The following is an 18,594-nucleotide window of genomic DNA, read 5'->3' on the forward strand; positions in this document are numbered from 1 at the left end:
AGCAGCCTTTTTCTCTAAAAGGATTTCCTTTGAGGGCAATGCCAACACTCCAGTTGTGCCCGAGCAGCTGAAAATGAAAACAAGGAAAGCAGTATTATTTTACAATTGTTTTGCATTCAAAAGAAAATTTCAGTATGCCTGGCAAGCCAGACACGGCTACAGATGTCCACTCTTCCTTTGCACACACCCAGAATAGGAAACCTTTTTTAATGTAATGAGAATTTTTTTTCCAGAAGAAAATGAGAACTTAAGGGTAAACATTTAGGTATGGGTATGAACTCAGTGATGCTTCACACTCCGTGCGCTTTGAAATATTTTGAGAAAATGATACACTACCTCATTATTGCTACAATTAAGACTTCATTTGATACAATAATATCTTTCAGATACCAGTTTTCCTGTGTGTTTATATCCTTTACCTTTTAAAATAAAATGAAGCCCAAAACTTCATTTTTTTAAGATGCTAAGGATGAGAAGAATTTCTTAAAAAGTCTCCCCTGCCCCCATACTTCAGAGAATTTTCTCAAACCTAAAAATGTTTTTAGAGGAATTTCAAAAATATATACTGGATGGTTGTATATACACTTTCCTTCCTAGAATTTTCACTCTATTATCCTTAGGTTCCTTCTAATAAGAACTGAATTGCTGAATATCTAAAATTTTTATCCAAATGCCAATCCAGTTGCTATCAACTATGGAAATGGATATTTTTGGTGGGTGTTTTATTTGATGTTGAATGAATCATTTATATGTTTTGGTATGACAGCACATATTTTAGTCTAATTTAAAATTGTAGTGGCTCTCATGGAACTTAGGTCAGGGAATGATTGAAATAACTGTGGTGGATTTTTTTTCCCCAGAAAAATCCAAAATGTTTAATTTGTAAAAATTTTTTCTTCTTTCTTCGAGATATAATTGACTAAAACATTACAGTGTATTAGTTTCAGGCATACAATACAGCATGATGATTAGATATTTGTATGTATTTAGAAATAATAACCGCAGTAAGTCTAGTTACTCTCTGTCACCACACAGATACCACTTTTTTTTCTCATAACAGCTTTTAAGATCTCTTAGCAACTTTCAAATATACAACAGTATTGTTAACCATAGTCACCTTGCTGTGCATGACAGTCCCATGAATTATTGTAATTTTTATCCCCTTCACCCATTTTTCCCACCCACATCTTACCCATGCTCACTTCTGACAGCTACAGCCTGTTCTCTGTGTCTGTGAATTTGGTTTTGGTGGGTTTTGCTTTTGCTTTGTTTTTTAGATTTTACATATAAGTAAGATACAGTATATGTCTTTCTCTGAGTTAGTATAAGGTCTTCATGGCCCATGCATGTAGCATATTAGAAATGGCAGGATTTCTTTCTTTTTATGGCTGAATATTCTGTGGTAAACATATACCACACCTTCTTTATCCATCCTCTGTCTGTAGCCCCATAGGTTGTTTCCCTGTCTTGTCTTTTATAAATAATGCTGCTGTGAACTTGGGGTGCATACATCCTTTCAAGTTAATGCTTTCATTCCCTTTGGATAAATACCCAGAAGTGGAATTGCTGGATCACATTGTAGTTCTATTCTGAGGAGCCTTCATACTGTTTTCCATAGTGGCTGCACCAGTTTACATTCCCACTGATAGTACAAAAGGGCTCCCTTTTCCCACATCCTCACCAACACTTAACTCTTGTCTTTTTGATAATAACCATTCTGACTGGCATGCAGTGGTAAATCGAGTCCAGTAAAGTGGAATTATTGTGATTCTGATTTGGATTTCCTTGATGATCAGTGATATAGAGCATACTTGCATGTACCTGTTAACCATCTGTATGTCATCTTTGGGAAAATGTCTATTCAGAGCCTCTCCCCATTTTTAATTGGATTGTTTGGTTTTGTTGCTGTGGAATTGTATGAGTTCTTCATATATTTTGTATATTAACCCTTCATCTGGTATATGATTTGCAAATATTTTCTCCCAATCAGTAGATTGCCTTTTCATTTTGTTGGTGGTTTCCTTTGCTGTGCAGAAGCTTTTTATTATGATTTAGTCATAGTAAATGTCATTTGTTTATTTCTTGAAGCTGATAGATGCCTACTATGTACAAGGTTGATGGATTCTAATGGGACTTGAGCCCCTTTTCTTGCTAACGCAACTAATACCAGAAGCTAAAAGTTCAAAGAGTGAGTAAGATTTTTGCATAGGCCTCTTTCATATCCATAGCTGCCTGCTTTGGCTTTCGTGTGCAAAATGGCAAACCTTAGGACTGAAGTTTTTCCTTAATTTTTACTGTATTTCAAACAACCATTGTTAGAGTGCTTATGAGTATGTGAGACTTTTCTTGATGATTTCTCTCGAGCTGGGCACTGCTGAGTCATTATAACTCAGACTCCTGAGAGTTTTGATTCTAGCCCTGTTTAAGCAGGACATGCTGTTTTGGCTAAGACCCCACAACTAGGGAAGCCTGACTTGATGGAAGTAAAATGGGTTGGTTCTTTTGAGGAAGGAGTACAAGGATTTTCTCATAGGACTTCATAACAGCTTTGGACATGCTGGTGAATAGAAAATAATCCCTGTTGAACAAGAAGACAGGAGGCTAGCTTCCCCATCTTTCTTGGAGAAAGTGCTCACGAGAAGGCACTCAGATGGCTTTGCAGTGAGGTAAGGCCAGGCCCTGCCCATGTGCATCTTTCTTCTTGATCTACAGGAAGTGGCAGGGAGCTGGGGAAAAAGAAGGTGGGTTCAGTGGGGCTACAAAGGAATATAACAATGAGAGGGCCAGAAGAAACTTTGTGGGGCTTCCAGTCCAGACAGTGGTTTTGAAGTCAGCTCATACCTGCTTATAGGAGCCAGTTGTTCCATTTTAGGAATTTTATGTGCCAGGTACAGTAAGACATAGCCATTGTTAAAACTATATTATATAAACTTAGAGTTAAAGAAATTATATTAAAAACAAAGATAATAAATACCCCAAATCCATGGTTTCCTAATTCTTTTACTATACCATCATCCACACTCTTGAGGTTTTTAATGTCTGTTGTATCTGTGGGAAGTACTGTCAGTGTTGTCGTGATGGTAGTTTGAAACTCAGACACTGTGAAGATGTGTGGAGTGCATCAGGACAATTTTTGGTCAGAGTGTGGCCAACTGACATGTATGAGAAGCCTAGTTCTTGAGGAGATTTCCTTTGAGGGCAATGCTGGGGCTACAGCAAATGCTACAAATGAAGGCTTTCTCCTTCCAGAAAGACAATTTTTAATCATTCACCAGCACCCTACTCATTTCTACATATGAGACTGGGGTACAGAGATGGACAGAAGCTTGTCCAAAATCTTGCAGCCATTACCCAGTGGGGCCAAGACCTGACTGGGGTCTCCCAGTGCCTGACTAGGTGCTCGTTCTGTTGAGTTGCACAGAGGTGTTAGTAGTGAAAGGTACAAGGGCTAGGGCTCAGGTTTAGCTCTGAGCAGTTCTAGGCTGCCTCTATCATAGGGGAAAATACTGTGGAGACTAGGTCATCAATGAGGAGGGGGAGGTGATTGACACGGAGACCCAGTGCAGGTGCCAGAAAGTGGTCGTCTGCTCCCTGGTGATCATTTAGGGGGACAAGCCAAGAGATGGCAGAGACCACAATACTGAACTCTGTCCCTAATACATGGTGATAAAATTATTGAATGAAAAGATGACTAAAGCATGAATATCAGGTATCACCACTTGATACTATGCTTACATATATTTGCTGATTTATTTTACATCTCTCCGATAAGAATCCATGAGCATAGGGACCTGTTTTGTGTCCTGTTGTACACACAGCTCTCAGAGTTGTACCTGGCACATAGAAAGTGCTCAATAAATAGTTTTGAATGAATGAATGTAAAATTCTGCCACTTGTTGGCATTATATAGCCCCAATTCCCAGGAGAAGTCTTGCCCAGAGGAATATGTCTGGTGGAGTCCAGCATAGGGGACCCTCTAACCATTTGTCAGATTATGAGATGCTCAGTGACTATCATTTGTCTTTCTTCTTAGATGACGGAGGGCCGTCGATGTCAAGTACATCTTCTTGATGACAGGAAGCTGGAACTCCTAGTACAGGTAAATGACTTTTGGCCAACATTCTAAGTTTCTTCTGAGATTGATTAAGCTGAGGAGTCGGGGAGAATATAAACATTTTAAATCTCTATTACAACCTATGAGAGAAGGACTAGGACACACTGTGGTATTTTTGTGTGTGTGAGTGCTATTTTTGTTCATTCTGTTTCCTTGTACACCACGTCTAAGGCATTCAAAGCCAGATGTATATCTAACCTATTGTTGCAAATCTCTAGAAAAGGAAATTCCACAACTGCCATTAACTATTCTTTCTGCTTGAAAGAAGTTAACTATAATACAACATAAATAACTCTAACTCTTCCTGCAACTAAAACTGATTTAGGCACCTTCCTTGCCCAGAGAGAATTGGAAGCAGTTCATTACTTTCAAACTTTCACGGGTATAAGGAAAGAGAAGCAATGTCTTGGCTCTGTCTTCCCTCCAAGGACTGAGTCACCTTGCCCCAGCCCATGTGTCAATATTGCCATTACCATTGAACATCTCTCTGTGTGTCAGTTGACACACAGGAAATCAACCACCCTATCCCCAAAGAGTCACCCTTGCTCCAGCCCATGTGTCAATATTGCCATTACCATTGAACATCTATCTGTGTGTCAGTTGACACACAGGAAATCAACCACCCTATCCCCAAAGTAAGAATACATTAGTGTCAGAGAAGTCAGCAGTACTTAGAGTTAAAGATCCTACTCTTGCACAGCTTACTCCTGAAAAAAATCATTTTACTTAGAGTCCTAATGAATGATGAAATTTCCAAACTTGACTTAACTTACTTCCAAATCTGTTGTGTGACTCCAAGTCTTATATTTCCTTGATATTCTCAAATGTCTATCAGATTCTTAGGCAGTGCCCCTCTTCATTCATTCATTCTGCCATGAAGAAGTTAAAAGTCATCAGTAGGTTGAAATGATGCTGACAGGCTCATCCACTGGAGGAAACGATCTTCAGTCGAGAGATTCACATAGAAATACTCTCATCTCATGTTCCCTTGTACATACCATTTGCATTTGAAAATATTCAATTTGCTAACTTAAAAAGTCAATGCTTTTAATAAGATTTAAATTGTAAAGGCATTATAAATGAGTGAAGGAAACAGAAAATAGGGAAAAGCTCATGATCTGAGCACACTAATTCAACTGCTATTCTTATTTGAGCAGGTTTCTTTCCAGCATTTTTCATATTTATATTTCTTACATGGTTGTGATCATAATGTGTTTAATTCTATTTGATTTTTCTACCTAACTTCGTGTTTCACTAGCATTTTCAAAATAACAGTAAATTGTCATCTTTGTTAATAGCTTCATAAATTCCAGAAGTGGATATACTATTATTATTTAATCATGCTCCCATTTGCGCACATTTAAGGTTTGGGTTTTTTTGGTTTTTGTTTTTTCCTTTTATAATATACCAGTAAATGCTGTGATTAATGTATCCATGTGTACGGGGTTCTCCCATATTTTGGCTTATGTCCTTATTAGGCTAGATTCCAAGACTTAGAGGCTTACTAAGAGTCAAATGTGTGGTTTGGATTGGGTGGGGGCGAGATCCTTCAACTAGGAAAGTTGCTAATGAAGCATTTGGAGCTTTTAATTGCAAAGAATCAGTATGAAGAGTTTATAGGTGAGCCGTCCGGTATGTTTCAGATGCTTTTTTTTTCTATCAATGTGAGAGGCTTGGAAAGCAGGCACCCTCTGAACCGGTAAATGGGACCTCATGTAGCAATGAAGTTATGGCCTGCCAGCCAATCTGTCCTCAGAAAATGGGAAGGGGGACATCCGAAGTGGACTTGAGTCAGAAAAGATCTTTAATAATTCCAGATGCCCATAGTTTTGGAACAGTCATCCTCAACCTTCCAGGAAAATGTTGAATCAGGACAAAGAAGAGAAGCTCATGCTCTTCCCATCCCTTTACAGAACACACTTCATGTTCTTCCATCACCTAGAGTGCTCTCCTTCCCACGCTGGCACCTGTAACCGCCCCCGGCCCCCCCCCACCTTCCCACCCCACTCCCCTGCCAGTGGTTACCTCATTCATCACTCATTGTCCTTGCTGGTTACTCAGCGTTTCCCAGAGCCGCCAGCAGTTTGAGGACTGGGTCTGTGTCGTGATCACTGCAGGTCCCTAGCACCCAACCCAGTGCCCGGCCCGTGTCACTGAAGAAATCCTTGTTGAGTGAAAGAGTGTGCGAATCCTAAGAACCTTGCCATTACTTCCCCAAAGGACTTCATGCAGTAGAACCAATTGCTCAGCAGGGGATTTAGTTTCAGATAAAAACTGTAGATAAAAAATGGCATTATTCTAAGCTTCCTCCCGCCTTACTGTGGAGCAGACTTCAGCAAAACTTGGAGAAACAACGTCAAAACTACAGGACAAACACTAGTGTACATGTATGACTTCTCTTTCTCCTCTGCGAAGTTCTGTTATCCAGGATTATATTCTTTTGACAGAAACCTTTCTGAAGGGAATCCCTATTCTCAAGCTCATTTGGCCCATCTGTAGAGTTTTTATAGCATAAAATATCCTCTTTTTGGTATGTGAAGTTCATAGAGTGATAACCTTTCAGATTCATTTATACTTCAGTCACCAAAGTGTATTAAGTGCAGAAGGCTTTGTTGACATTGTTGTTAGCACCAATTTCAGAATAAGTAGTAAGGCTTAGACCAAGAAATGCCTTTCCCAATCCTTTGATCTGGAGTTGCAAAAATGGGGGCCAGCACAGGGGAGGGTAGATGCCCTACGTTTGTTTGCCTGACAGAGTTTGCAAGGTGAAGAAGTAGGTTTGGAGGAAATGTTTATATGCCAGAGAAGTTAATGGGTTCATACAAGGGTGACTGACTAAAGGACATAGTAAGTAGTGGCAGAGGTGGGAGGTCTAGTGTTTCAGCTACTTTAGTATAAGAGACTCATCAAAGGCTACACCTCAGATATTCAGAAGCAGGAAAACTTTGACAGCACAAATGTTAGAAGAGTCAGCTGACTTGGAATCAGTAACTAACAAGAATTGCTTCCTACCAGCAAGATGCTGGCCACTGGACAGCCACACAGATCATTTCCTCCATTGAGGGTATAGACCTGGGCACTGTGATGGTAGCGTTTCCCTTCTCTGAGTTACAGAGCAGAATGGCCATAATCCCAATGTGTAATGATTTCTTATAAAGCCCTCAAAATGACTAAGTGGAATCTGTGCTACTAAATCCTGATCACCCTGAGTAAATCCCATGTTACCCATTTGGGGAAAAGGGCAAAAGTTAAAAATACATATACTACAATTTAATATTTGAAAGGCTCATCCCTAAATCCACAGGCACATCCTAGACACCCACAACATAGCCATGTGGTTCCTTAATTCCCTAAATTCTACCTAAGGATGGCTGGAATAATGATGTGAGCATTCAGTAACAAATTATGCCTTCAACCTTGGTTGTTGATGTGTGGCAAGCTGTCCAGAGGTGGACACTGTCATTTGCTCTTTCTCTCAAAACAACCAATTAGAAATGTGCTCAAAATCCTGTGTCAAAACAAGAGAGGCTGCCACCACATACGTCTCTCAGTCAGCCTCCTCCTGATGTTACTGTAGTCGGTAAGAGGGTGCCCTGAATGTTTTGTATTAAACTAAACTTCTCAAGTCTTCTTCATATGGTTATTCCTTTAAAATGTCTCCCCTCGTTTTTTTCTGATCTGAATGCATATTGAGGGAAGCCATCAGCAAGCGAAGAAAGGGAAATGTACCTTAGCCTTAGTGAATACTTTAAATGAATTATTTAAGAAGAATTTCCTCTCAGTGAGGTCAATGAATAGAGTATTGCAAGCTGTTAATAGGGAAGATTCCAGGAGCTTTCTCTTGGGTTTCTTAAAAATAGAACAGATTTTCACTAGATTGGAATGGCCGAGGTGTGGCCCTTCCTTATGAGGTTCTCTTTAGGCTCATGAGACTATAGGATATCCTGCCTTACAGGAAGGCAGGCCAGTGCAGGAGAAACAGATGCGCCTTCTACTCCAAGGGATGCCTTGCTTCAAGGCTTGTCCCCTGCACATTAGATGAGTAGATAGATACTATGCTCTGTTGGCAGAATTTCTTCCCTTCAATGATAGAGCTTTACCAACCAGAGTCCCCTTAATCCCCCGAACTGTGCCACAGTGAATCCCACTTTTTGTTTTATTTAGGAAGCTGTCCTGTGCTGTCAGGCAGTATCTCAGGATCACTGTGTCTGTCACCTCTCACCCCGTCTGTCAGTGGCCATGGGCCTCACATTTAATAACTGTTTACTTCTGTTAAAATAGAGGAACAAAGTGTCCTCTGATTCTGAGAAGTGGAGCAAACTTCAACTAGTCATTGTTTTTCAAGAGAATTAAAGATGGTTGCTGGATTATTATTGTACATTATGCAGAAAATCAGTGAGACAGAAACATCCAGAAAGATTTAAAACTGCATGGTGTCACACAGTTGGAGCACCTGAAATGTGGCCAGCCCAAATTGAGAGGTGCTGTAAGTATAAACTACATGTTAGATTTTGAAGTTTTCACATGGAAAATAGCTTATTAATGATTTTTATATTGATAACTCTATGTTAAAATCAAACTATTTAGGGTGTATTGGGCTAAAGAAAATAGATAATTAAGATTAATTTCACCTATTTCTTTTTCCTTGTTTAATATCGCTACTAAAAATTTTTAAATTTCATATTGGGTTCATGTTTGTGACTCATACTATATTTCCATTGGACCACTGTCTCTAAATAATGGAAGATATTTAAACAGGAGAAAAAAATTACAAGCATACTAGAATTGTTTAATGTTACCCAGATTTAATACTGACTGTCCTACATAGTAGTGACCACATTTTATAGTTCTTTATAGAGTGTCTGTGGGCCATATCTTATTGTATCTGCACATTAACCGTATAAAGTAGGTACTAACTCAGGTAAGGAACAATTTCAGAAAGGTTTAATAACTTGCTGGATGACAAAGTAGTATATACAACTTGAACATAGGTATTCTGATTTTGTGTCTTATTTTCTTTTCACTGCACTGTAAGAAGTACATACAGTAAAAACATGGGACATGAGATAGTTAACCTGTAATGTAGCTGCCACGTTGGCCCCCAATTCCAGTGTAAGTAGCTGGAATACAGACTCTGAACCTCATCTCAGATTCTAGAGCTGAATATGGGCTTACCCAGGTCATTTTCATTTCCTTGAACTAAGTTTCTGAATTGTCTCATGCAGATTTAAACATGTGACACATGATGAAGGTTTTCTGCATCTGTATAAGCATCAGGGCATCAGGTGTAGAAGAAATTTATAGGGCAGCAGACTACGTAATTGTTGCTTTCTCATCATTTTTCTCAGACAGTGAGGCCAGTGGTATTCTGACTTAAAGATGGAGTAAGTTAATACGGGCCCTGAGTAAAGCAGCATCAGAGGCAAAGTTAATATTCTGGCCTATAATGGGCTACAAAAACTTAAAAAAAAAAAAACCCAGAACTCCAATCGTGCTACACAGAATAAATTAACAAACTTGGGTTCTCTCCACATGCTCACACACCCACACTCTCATTCACCAGCATACCCCATCCTCAGCTACTTCTATGGTTAATAACGTTCTTCTGTAAAAATACAAGGGATTGTTTTCTACCAAGTAAACCAGGAATTCCCCCAAAGCACACGTTGCCCAGAAAAGAAAAAAAGAGTTGCTTCTATATCTCCTCAGCTAAGAAGCGTATTCTGATTTGCTTGCTGCCCCGTCCACTGAAGCGTAAACCAGGTCTACCATCTGCTCCTGTCTGGTCTGAATTCACCAGGAGACAGTGTCAGCCAGGAGTGGGAAGCCATGTGCAGAAGCTGGAAGCAGACCAAGCACCTTGGTGTTATGAACCTTCTGTTGGGGACTCCCAGGCCACCAGGCCACCTCATGAAACTAGAGCCAGAGGGGTGGCAGGCAGCACTGCTTCGGGCTGACCTCAGACTTTGCCATGATTGCCGTCATCATTTATTAGGTGCCTCTCTGCAAAGTCAGGCACTCCACCACACGAGCCAAACAGATGTCTTTTCAGTCCCTGGGAGTGACTGGTAATATTGAATATTGTAAAGGCACATGGTGAGGCAAATAGACATGAAGGTATAGGTTAGAGACAGATAACATAATGATAACTGTACATGTAATCAAAAGTTCATTTAGTGGCTTGGAGAAAGAAGAAATTGTCCATAAAGTATACCCTTGGGTGGCACAAGCAGCTAATGAGCTTCGCTCTTGGCAAGGACGGAGGAACCTGTACATCTCTGTTCTCCAGCGAGAGCCTTTATAGAAAAGCTGGGGAGCTCTGCTCTGCTGGAGAACAAAAGAGAATCCCAGTCCCCCCTGTGGAGCTGTGACAGGGAGGGGGGGTCAGGATTCAGCAGATTGATGCAATCGTCCGGGGACACCCTCCCCCAGCACACACGCACACACTGCTCCCAGACCAGACAGCTCAGCGGGTACAGGCTGAGGAGCAGAGACCATCCCTGGGGCTGGCGGGGTCCAAGCGCTGGTTGCCTAGCAACAGCCCCTTCTGTGCTCCCCTCCCCCACCTTACTCCCTTTCCGCACCCCTCTACCCCCATTCTCCCTTGATGCTAATTTTAACTGGCTTTAAAATGTATTCGTTGGAAAGATTTGAAATGGCCAATATTCATCCTGTGTCGTGCAGAAAGGAGAGTTTCCTATGGTTCAAACTGAATGAGAGGGGAGAGAAAGGTATGGTGCACCTCCTTCCCTTTTGGGGACAGCCCTCCCTCCGGAAAGTTGATTTTTATGTTTTTGTTTTTGCTCTCAGGTTACTGCTGAGTTATTTTTTTCTTTGATCCCTTTACAAAAATCATTTTCACATATTCCCTGAGAGAGCCTAGTCGGAGTCAGAGCATTTGCAGATAAGGAAGCTCAGGAGACAGCTGTAAGCCAGAGGCTCCTGCTTTTTGTCTGTGTGCTCAAGAGGGATATAAAGGGGAGATTAAAATGAACTTAACATACTGCAGTCCAGCAAAATGTGAGTAACTGTATTTAGAAGGGAAAGTTGCACATAAACACACACACACATGCCCACACCCTTAGGAAGAGCACAGCGATGGTGAAGACACTGGCCATCTGGAAAGGATGGCTCACAGGAATATGGGAGTTAACAAATCTGGGTGGTTTTTGGTTTTTATCCATTATTCACAGATGGGTTTTTGGCTCATTGCTCAACGTGAATACTTGCTCATTTGGTAAATCTCCATTGTTCATCTGCCACTGTGCTACACAGATCTAAGCATGCCTTCCATGGGGCAGGAGGTCGTATCTAGAGGCGAGAAATGATTGTTCAGGCTGTACAACCTTCCACAAACCCAGGGGTAACTCTGCCTCCTGAAAGGGGCTGCATGTTCTCACCCCTTGCGTTTCTGGGGTTGAGAGAGCCCCCTCCTCCATGCTGTTGGGCCACCTGAGCGTTTCCTCCTTTGTAAGGGAGGGGGCTTGGAGGGCAGATCTGTTCATACTGGCAGCCTCTGCTGCTGCTTGTCTCACCAGCCAGAAGGAAGGGAGGAAGGAAGGAAACTCCTCTCCTGAGGAATGTGGGGTTGTCAGGAATCGGGTGGTGGACGAAGGAACCAAAAGGTCTGAGGACATCTCAGCTGCTGCATATTTTTCCTGGATTCCCCCACCCCAGGGGTTTTCCCCATAGCCCTTGAATCTCTCTGCTTTCCTGTATCCTCACTTACCCAGCAAAGAACTAAATATTCTGTTGTCAAAGCAATACAGAAGATTTCCAAAACTTGCCGAAGCCCCCATCCGACCCCTCAGCCGCCTGCTAGGTTATAAGTGACCACCTAGGTGGCGGCTCAAACTCCACATCACCAGCCCAACACATTCCCCACCCCTCAGCCAATCCAGGTCATCTTTTCTTGCACCTATTTGGAGGTGAGCTCACCTCTCTGAGGCAAACAAGTTTAAGAACGCAGACTCCCTTTTTGACTTACTCCTCAATTCTATCCCCATCCTGAAGGCTTGACAGGTTTCCCTCCTCCAGTCCCACCATTACCCTTGTGTAGACATTTAGCACACTGGACTTGACATGATCAGCACGTTCATTGTCATCAGCCTGTTTGCTGGGTGTCTGTCCTCTAGCAGCTTCCTGGCTGACCTCTGTGATTCCGCACATCTGGCCATCCCAGCCCACCCAGCTGCCCAAGCAGATCATCCTTCCCTCAGTGCTACTACATGACATGTCTCTGCTCAGAAGTCTTCAGTAGTTTATTCTGCATATGAATCCCCAGACTCTGTGGGACTCTCATGCCCCTTATAACCTGGCCTGTCCATCCTGCAAGAGCAGCTTGCTAAGCAGGAGGAGTGGGGTGTTGCCCATCACTGCCCCCTCTCTGGGTGTGCCCTTCAGTGTCATAGTTGCCACCCTGGACCCAGCAGAGCCAGGGGCCTGAGCTTCACATTTGCAGGGAATTGTATCTGTATTGATGGACAGCTATGTGACCCTGCTGTAGTCCTTTAGACCAGCAGTTCTCAAAATTCATTATTTGTGGAATCTTTTGTCCAATAGTATATAAATAGAAGAGATCTGAACCCCACCAGCTGTCCCCTACCATTAATGGGGATTCACCTGGAGGTGGGGGTCTTAGTAGACCCTAGAGTTTGGAAATCACTAGTATAGATAGAAACCAGATGATAGAAAATGTAAGCATCCTTCACTTTATGCAAATGAACACATTCTTGAACAGTTAAATGTAAATTGAATTTTAACTACATAAGCCATCTTTTAAATGCTTTGGGAAATTTTATGGCTCAGTGCTTAATCATCAATTGAGCACTTCTTTCTGTGTCAGACTGCTGTTCTAAGTGCTTCGTATGTGCTAAATCATGAGCTGATAATCAGCTCCACAAATTTATGAGATAGGTAACCATTCCTATTCCCATTTTTCAGATGAGGAAATTTAGGCTCGGAGAAGTTAAGTAACTTACTCAAAGAGGCACAGCAAGGACATAGTGGAGACCTGATCCGGAGTCAGGCCGTCTGTCTCCAGAATAAGAGCAGCTTCCGTACGCTGAGAGCCCAGTCTCTGGGGCCAGGCTGCCTGGCTTCAAAACCTAGCCAAAAGGCAGAATTGGCCAAGGCCACACAGATGCTAATTCCAAATCTTGACAGCTCCATCACATTGACCAAGTGCACAGTCTCTGTGAGCTTCAGTTCCTTTATCTGTATTCTGGGAGGATAACTGCCTCCAGTCTTCCTATTGTGGTTTTATCTGTAATTGATACTAGTGCCTGCCTGATAGGGTTGTGACTAGGATTCAGTGAATTAGGACATATAATAGGCTCAGAGGACATCCTGACACCACAGGCATTCTCTTAGCCTGGAATCAGATGCCCAGGCTGGACCACTTAGGAGCTGTGCTAACTTGGGCAAGCCCTTTACCTTTACTCCCTCATCTGTAAAACAGGAATGTTAATACCTTAACATTTGGGGAAATGCTACCTAATTTACTGTGTTGTTATTTCTAATAATTCAGTCCTCATTATCACTCTGTGCAAGGCTTTATGGAGTGTTTGTAGAGTTCAGTGTACATTTACTTAAGTGATGGAATGACTGGCTGTCAAAAATGGCTCGACTGCCTAACCTTCCAGGCTTCCCAGCACATCATCCCCTGATCTTTTCATGGCACTGGTCATCACTGCCAGTCCTTCCAATGTCATACACAACTCATGATAAGGTCATATGAGGACAGGCAGCATACATATATGGGCATGGATTTATGCAGAGCACAGATAACTATCTAAATGAATTTGGATTTAACCTCCAATTATGTCAAGGCATGATCATCACTCGTCATTCTTGGGGATAAAACAGAAAAAATGATCTTGATGGGTATAGCCCAGCATCTTATAAATGGTCCTGTTCTTAATGCTTTACAGTAAAATGATCCTGAGGCCCAATTATATACCATTGGATCCTACTGGCTGTGATAATGTGGAAGATAAAAACTAAGCAAATGCTATCCCTTATAAACAAGATAGCAATTGTTCCCCCAGCCTATTACTCACAAACTCAAGTGCCTGCAAGTTCATTTCTTGTTTCCCACTAAGGGCTACCTCCTTCATGGTGGTCGTGGTGCACTAGCCAGATTGTGCAGTGCACAGTGGGATGGATGTTTTGGGACATTCAGATGTATTCCATACAACTCTGCAACACTAGGAACACGTGCCTAACCAAGCCTGCTGGAATATATAATGCCAGTAGTCTTTGTTAAGTCCCAGGAGAACCTCATGGCTCGAGAAATGCCGAACTGCCAGTTCAAAACTGATGACATTTTTATTCTTTAAGGGAAGAAGATTTTAAAATCGCATGTGAATTCATTTGAGGGTGGCAATAGATCAGGACAATGATTCTTACATTTTAAATTGTTGATCGATCCTAAGATACATTACTACTTTAAAGTGAACCATATGTCAGTATTATAAAAAACCCTGTTAGCCTTCCTTTACTTCACTCTTACAGTAGTATCAGTGATTTCCTCAAAGAGAAGAGAGTATCAGTAGACTCACACAAAGGTGTATTAGAACTGCAGTTATTCCCCAGATTCCCTCAGCTCTCCATTTCATTTTAGCATGTAGCCATAGAGGCAGAGAGCAGTGGGTAGATCATTGCCTTCTCACCCACCTTTTGGAGATTAATGAAATGATAGATAAGTCAGTGAATGCTGTCAGCATTCAGTTGGCTGTGTCACAAACACACACACTATGCATACTCAAAAGTATGAGAATCATAATAAACTTTCTGTGTAGCTTCCCACTGAGCTCAGTGAAATTAAATGCTGCTAAGTCTAGGGAAGTTCTGCAGGCTCCTTGACTTGTGTCTTCCCACCGGAAGTGAACCTGGTCACTGGCCGGCTGCCACAACCCCAGCCGCCACACTTCACTCAAGTGGTGGGAAGCAGGCTCTCCCTGCCCTTCTCTCATGCGGGAGGGGAGGATCCTTCCCAGAAGGCCTTCCCCACCCCCCACTTCCCTGTTCCACCCCAGACCGTAGTTGGTTCATGTTCCCATATGTGAACCAATCACTGGCAGAGGGAATAGAATTAATGTGGTTGCCTTAACCCAGTGGCTCTCAAAGTGTGGTCCTGGATCAGTATGAGGGTCGCTCAGGAATATGTTATAAATACCAATTTTCGAGCTCCCCCAGGACAGAGCCAGAATCTGATCTGAGGCAGTCTGCCTCTGGAGCCTGCCCACCTGCCCAGCACACTGTATATTGCGTCAATACACCTTTCTGGAGCTTTCCTCCGTGGCTTACCACTGGGCCAGTGTGATTCAGTAGTTCCCAGACTTTCGGATATAAGGAACTAAGGACAGAAGGAAAGTGGGGCTGGAATGTTTTCTTTTTTGCCAAGTAAGGGTATTAAAAATACTGCTGACTACTTTACCCTTCATTTATGAACCAAAAAGGATATGAAAGTAGAATAAAGAAGGGTCTTTTAAACAGGATGCATTTAGTTTTATGAGAAGTTTACATACATTAACCTCATTTTCTTGTTGCACCACTGACCCATGGGAAAACACACCAGGGCTTAAGAGCCATTGATGGGCTAAAGCTCACACGTTGGAAAAGGGCACATCTGGGGTTGAATCCTGTCTCTTCCCATGTGGATGGTGTGAGAAATATTTACATTTAGGAACCTCAGCTTTCTCCTTGTTAAACAGGAATTAGGGTAACTATACCTTGCAGAATTGTGTATTAGAGATAATGCAGAATCAGAGATAATGAAACCAAGCGTCCTCATCCTGGGTAACCAGTAAATGGTAGCTGCTGCCTTAAAAAAGCTGACTCCGCATTACTGAACAGATGGGCAAATGAATGAACAGCTATCAAAGTAAAAGCTTCCCATTTCTTCAACTTACAACCTCTGTCCTCATTTATTTGTGACAAAAGGGACAACTAAGCTAGTTTTCAGTGAATCCAAGCATATGAACTAGATGGTACTCAAAAAAGAGGAACAGGGATGTAGGAGTGGAGCACAGGCTCACCGGAGATTAGACTTGGGATAATCATTTCAGTTCCTAAAACTTAGCCAACCTTGGGGTTGGTTGTTCATTGGCCTTCACACGCTCAGCTGCAGCTGTAAATAGCCTGCCTGTGACTGACAAATATGCTGATTGTGAAAGTCACAAGGCAAGTGCAGCATCGCTGGTGGAGGAGTGGGTGAGAGGATGGCTGCAGACTGCAGTGCGGCTCTGGCACTACTGCCTGGAGTCAGCACAGACCCCACACGCCCCCAGCACCAGGTGACCCACCTCTCAGAGGCGTGGGGGTCCGCAGATTCTCTGCATTTCTGACCCGCTGGCTGCATATGTGAGGGTTCCCAGGACCCCTTCCAATTTGATAATTCATTGAAACAATTCACAGAACTCAGGAAAGCACAATATTTATGGTTACACAATTTTATTATAAAGGATACAAATTAGTACTCACCAATGAAGAGATGCCTATGGCAAGATTCGGTAGGGTATCCAGCGCAGTTTCTGTGCCTTTTCCCCATGGGCATGTCACTATTCTCAGGACATGGGTGTGTTCACCAACCAAGAGGTTCCCCCAAGCCTCCATGTCCAGAGCTTTTATTGGAGTTTTATTAGATAGATGTGGCAGTTTTAAACTTTTAATTGAGATATAAAATGTCTTTAATTGAGATACAAAATTTCATATTGGCATATGACATTGTGTAAGTTTAAGATGTATAAATCATTCACTTGGTACATTTATTATTGCAATATGATTACCCCATCATGTTACATAATTATCATTTCTTTTTTGTGGTGAGAACGTTTAGTCTCTTAGTAATGTTGAAGTATATATGTAATCACCATGCTTTGCATCAGATCTCCAGAACTTATGCATCTTCTAGTTTCAGGTTTGCACCCTTTAACATGTCCCCAGATCCCCCACCCACATCCCCTAGTATCCATCACTCTATTCCATTTCTACGAATTCAGCTTTTTTAGAATCCATATGTAAGTGATACTATACAATATTTGTCTTTCTTTGTCTGGCTTACCTCACCACTAAGCATAATGCCCTCAAGGTTCATCCATGTTGTTGCAAATGGCAGGAGTTCCTTCTCTCTCGTGGCTGAATAATATTCCACTGTATATATATACCACATCTTCTTTATCCATTCATCCCCTTACGGACACTTAGGTTGTTTCTATGTCTTGGCTATTGTGAATAATGCTGCAGTGAACATGGGAGTGCAGATATCTTTTAGGCATCCTGTTTTCATTTCCTTTGAATAAATACCCAGAGGTAGGATTGCTGGATCATATGGTAGTTCTGTTTTTAATTTTTTGAGGAACATGCTGTTTTCTCTAGTGTCTGTGCCAGTTTACATCTCCACCAACATTTACATAGGCATGACTGGCTCGTTGGCCATGTGCTTGAACCCAGTCTCTGAATCTTCTCCCCTCCCTGAAGGTTGAGAAGTCAGGCTGATGACACGTAGCTCAGACCCCCAATATTCTAATCACATGGTTGGTCTTTCTGGTGATCACCCTGTCCAATCACCTCACTAGCATAGAACCAGGTGTGATCCAAGGGGTGCATGAATATCAAAGACACCCCTGTTACTGGGGCAATTCCAAGGATTCGGGACCAAGAGCCAGGGACAAAAGCCAATCAAATTCTTGATTATACTGTTATAGTTAATGATGTAGCACCCAAAATCTGAAGGCTTGGCCTCAGGTTGTTGAAACAAGACCAGAGTTATTGTATGAAGTCTCTACTACCCCAAAACATGACCTTTGACAGTCAGACCACTTTTTACCTGTGCAGCCCTATTAATTTGCTAGCTTGGCCATAATGAATACCTAGACTGGGCATCTTAAACAACAGAGGCTTATTATCTCACACGTGTGGAGGCTGGAAGCCCAGACTCAAAGTTTGGTTTCTCCTGCGGCCTCTTGTCAGTGGCTGGCAGACGGCCACCTTCTCGCTGTGTCTTTACAGGGCCTTTCCTCTTTGCACTTTCCCAGTGTCTCTCCTTCTTCCTATAAGGGCACCAGGCCTATTGGATTAGGGGCCCATCTTTATGACCTCATTTAACCTTAGTTACCTCTTTAAAGGCTTCATCTCCAAATACAATCATGTTGAGGGTTAGGGCTTCCACATATAAGTTTAGGGGAGCACAATTTACACAATTTAGTCACCTTGAACAAGTGGCCTCTTTAAGCCATAGAATCTGTATCTATTTTTAAAAAAGTAAATAAAATAAAAGTGGACAATGGCAGTTGTGGGGCATAAATGTAGCATCGTGTATAAAGCTGCCCACCACTGACTTCTTAAAGCAGCACAGCGGTCCCACACCATCATTTCTGGGAACGTCCTGGGGTGCAGCGTGGGTCCTCCTGGGCAGGCATTCCGCATGGGTTGGTTCTCTCCATTCTGGCTCTAAAGGCAGCAGTCGCCGTCACACT

At 42.2% G+C, this 18,594-nt stretch overlaps 1 protein-coding gene across 11 annotated transcripts in view; it reads left to right on the forward strand.

Annotated features, from left to right (window-relative positions):
• The window catches only part of FRMD4A (FERM domain containing 4A), a 560,227-nt gene that overhangs the window by 396,041 nt on the left and 145,592 nt on the right, over window positions 1-18,594 (forward strand). For all 11 annotated transcript variants that reach the window (XM_073229260.1, XM_073229261.1, XM_073229258.1 and 8 more), the window contains exon 2: window positions 4,034-4,099. In XM_073229260.1, coding sequence (XP_073085361.1) covers window positions 4,034-4,099 — 66 coding nt within the window. The remainder of the gene's footprint in view (window positions 1-4,033; window positions 4,100-18,594) is intronic.

Source organism: Manis javanica, chromosome 2 (genome assembly GCF_040802235.1).
Source record: "Manis javanica isolate MJ-LG chromosome 2, MJ_LKY, whole genome shotgun sequence".
NCBI lineage: Eukaryota > Metazoa > Chordata > Mammalia > Pholidota > Manidae > Manis > Manis javanica.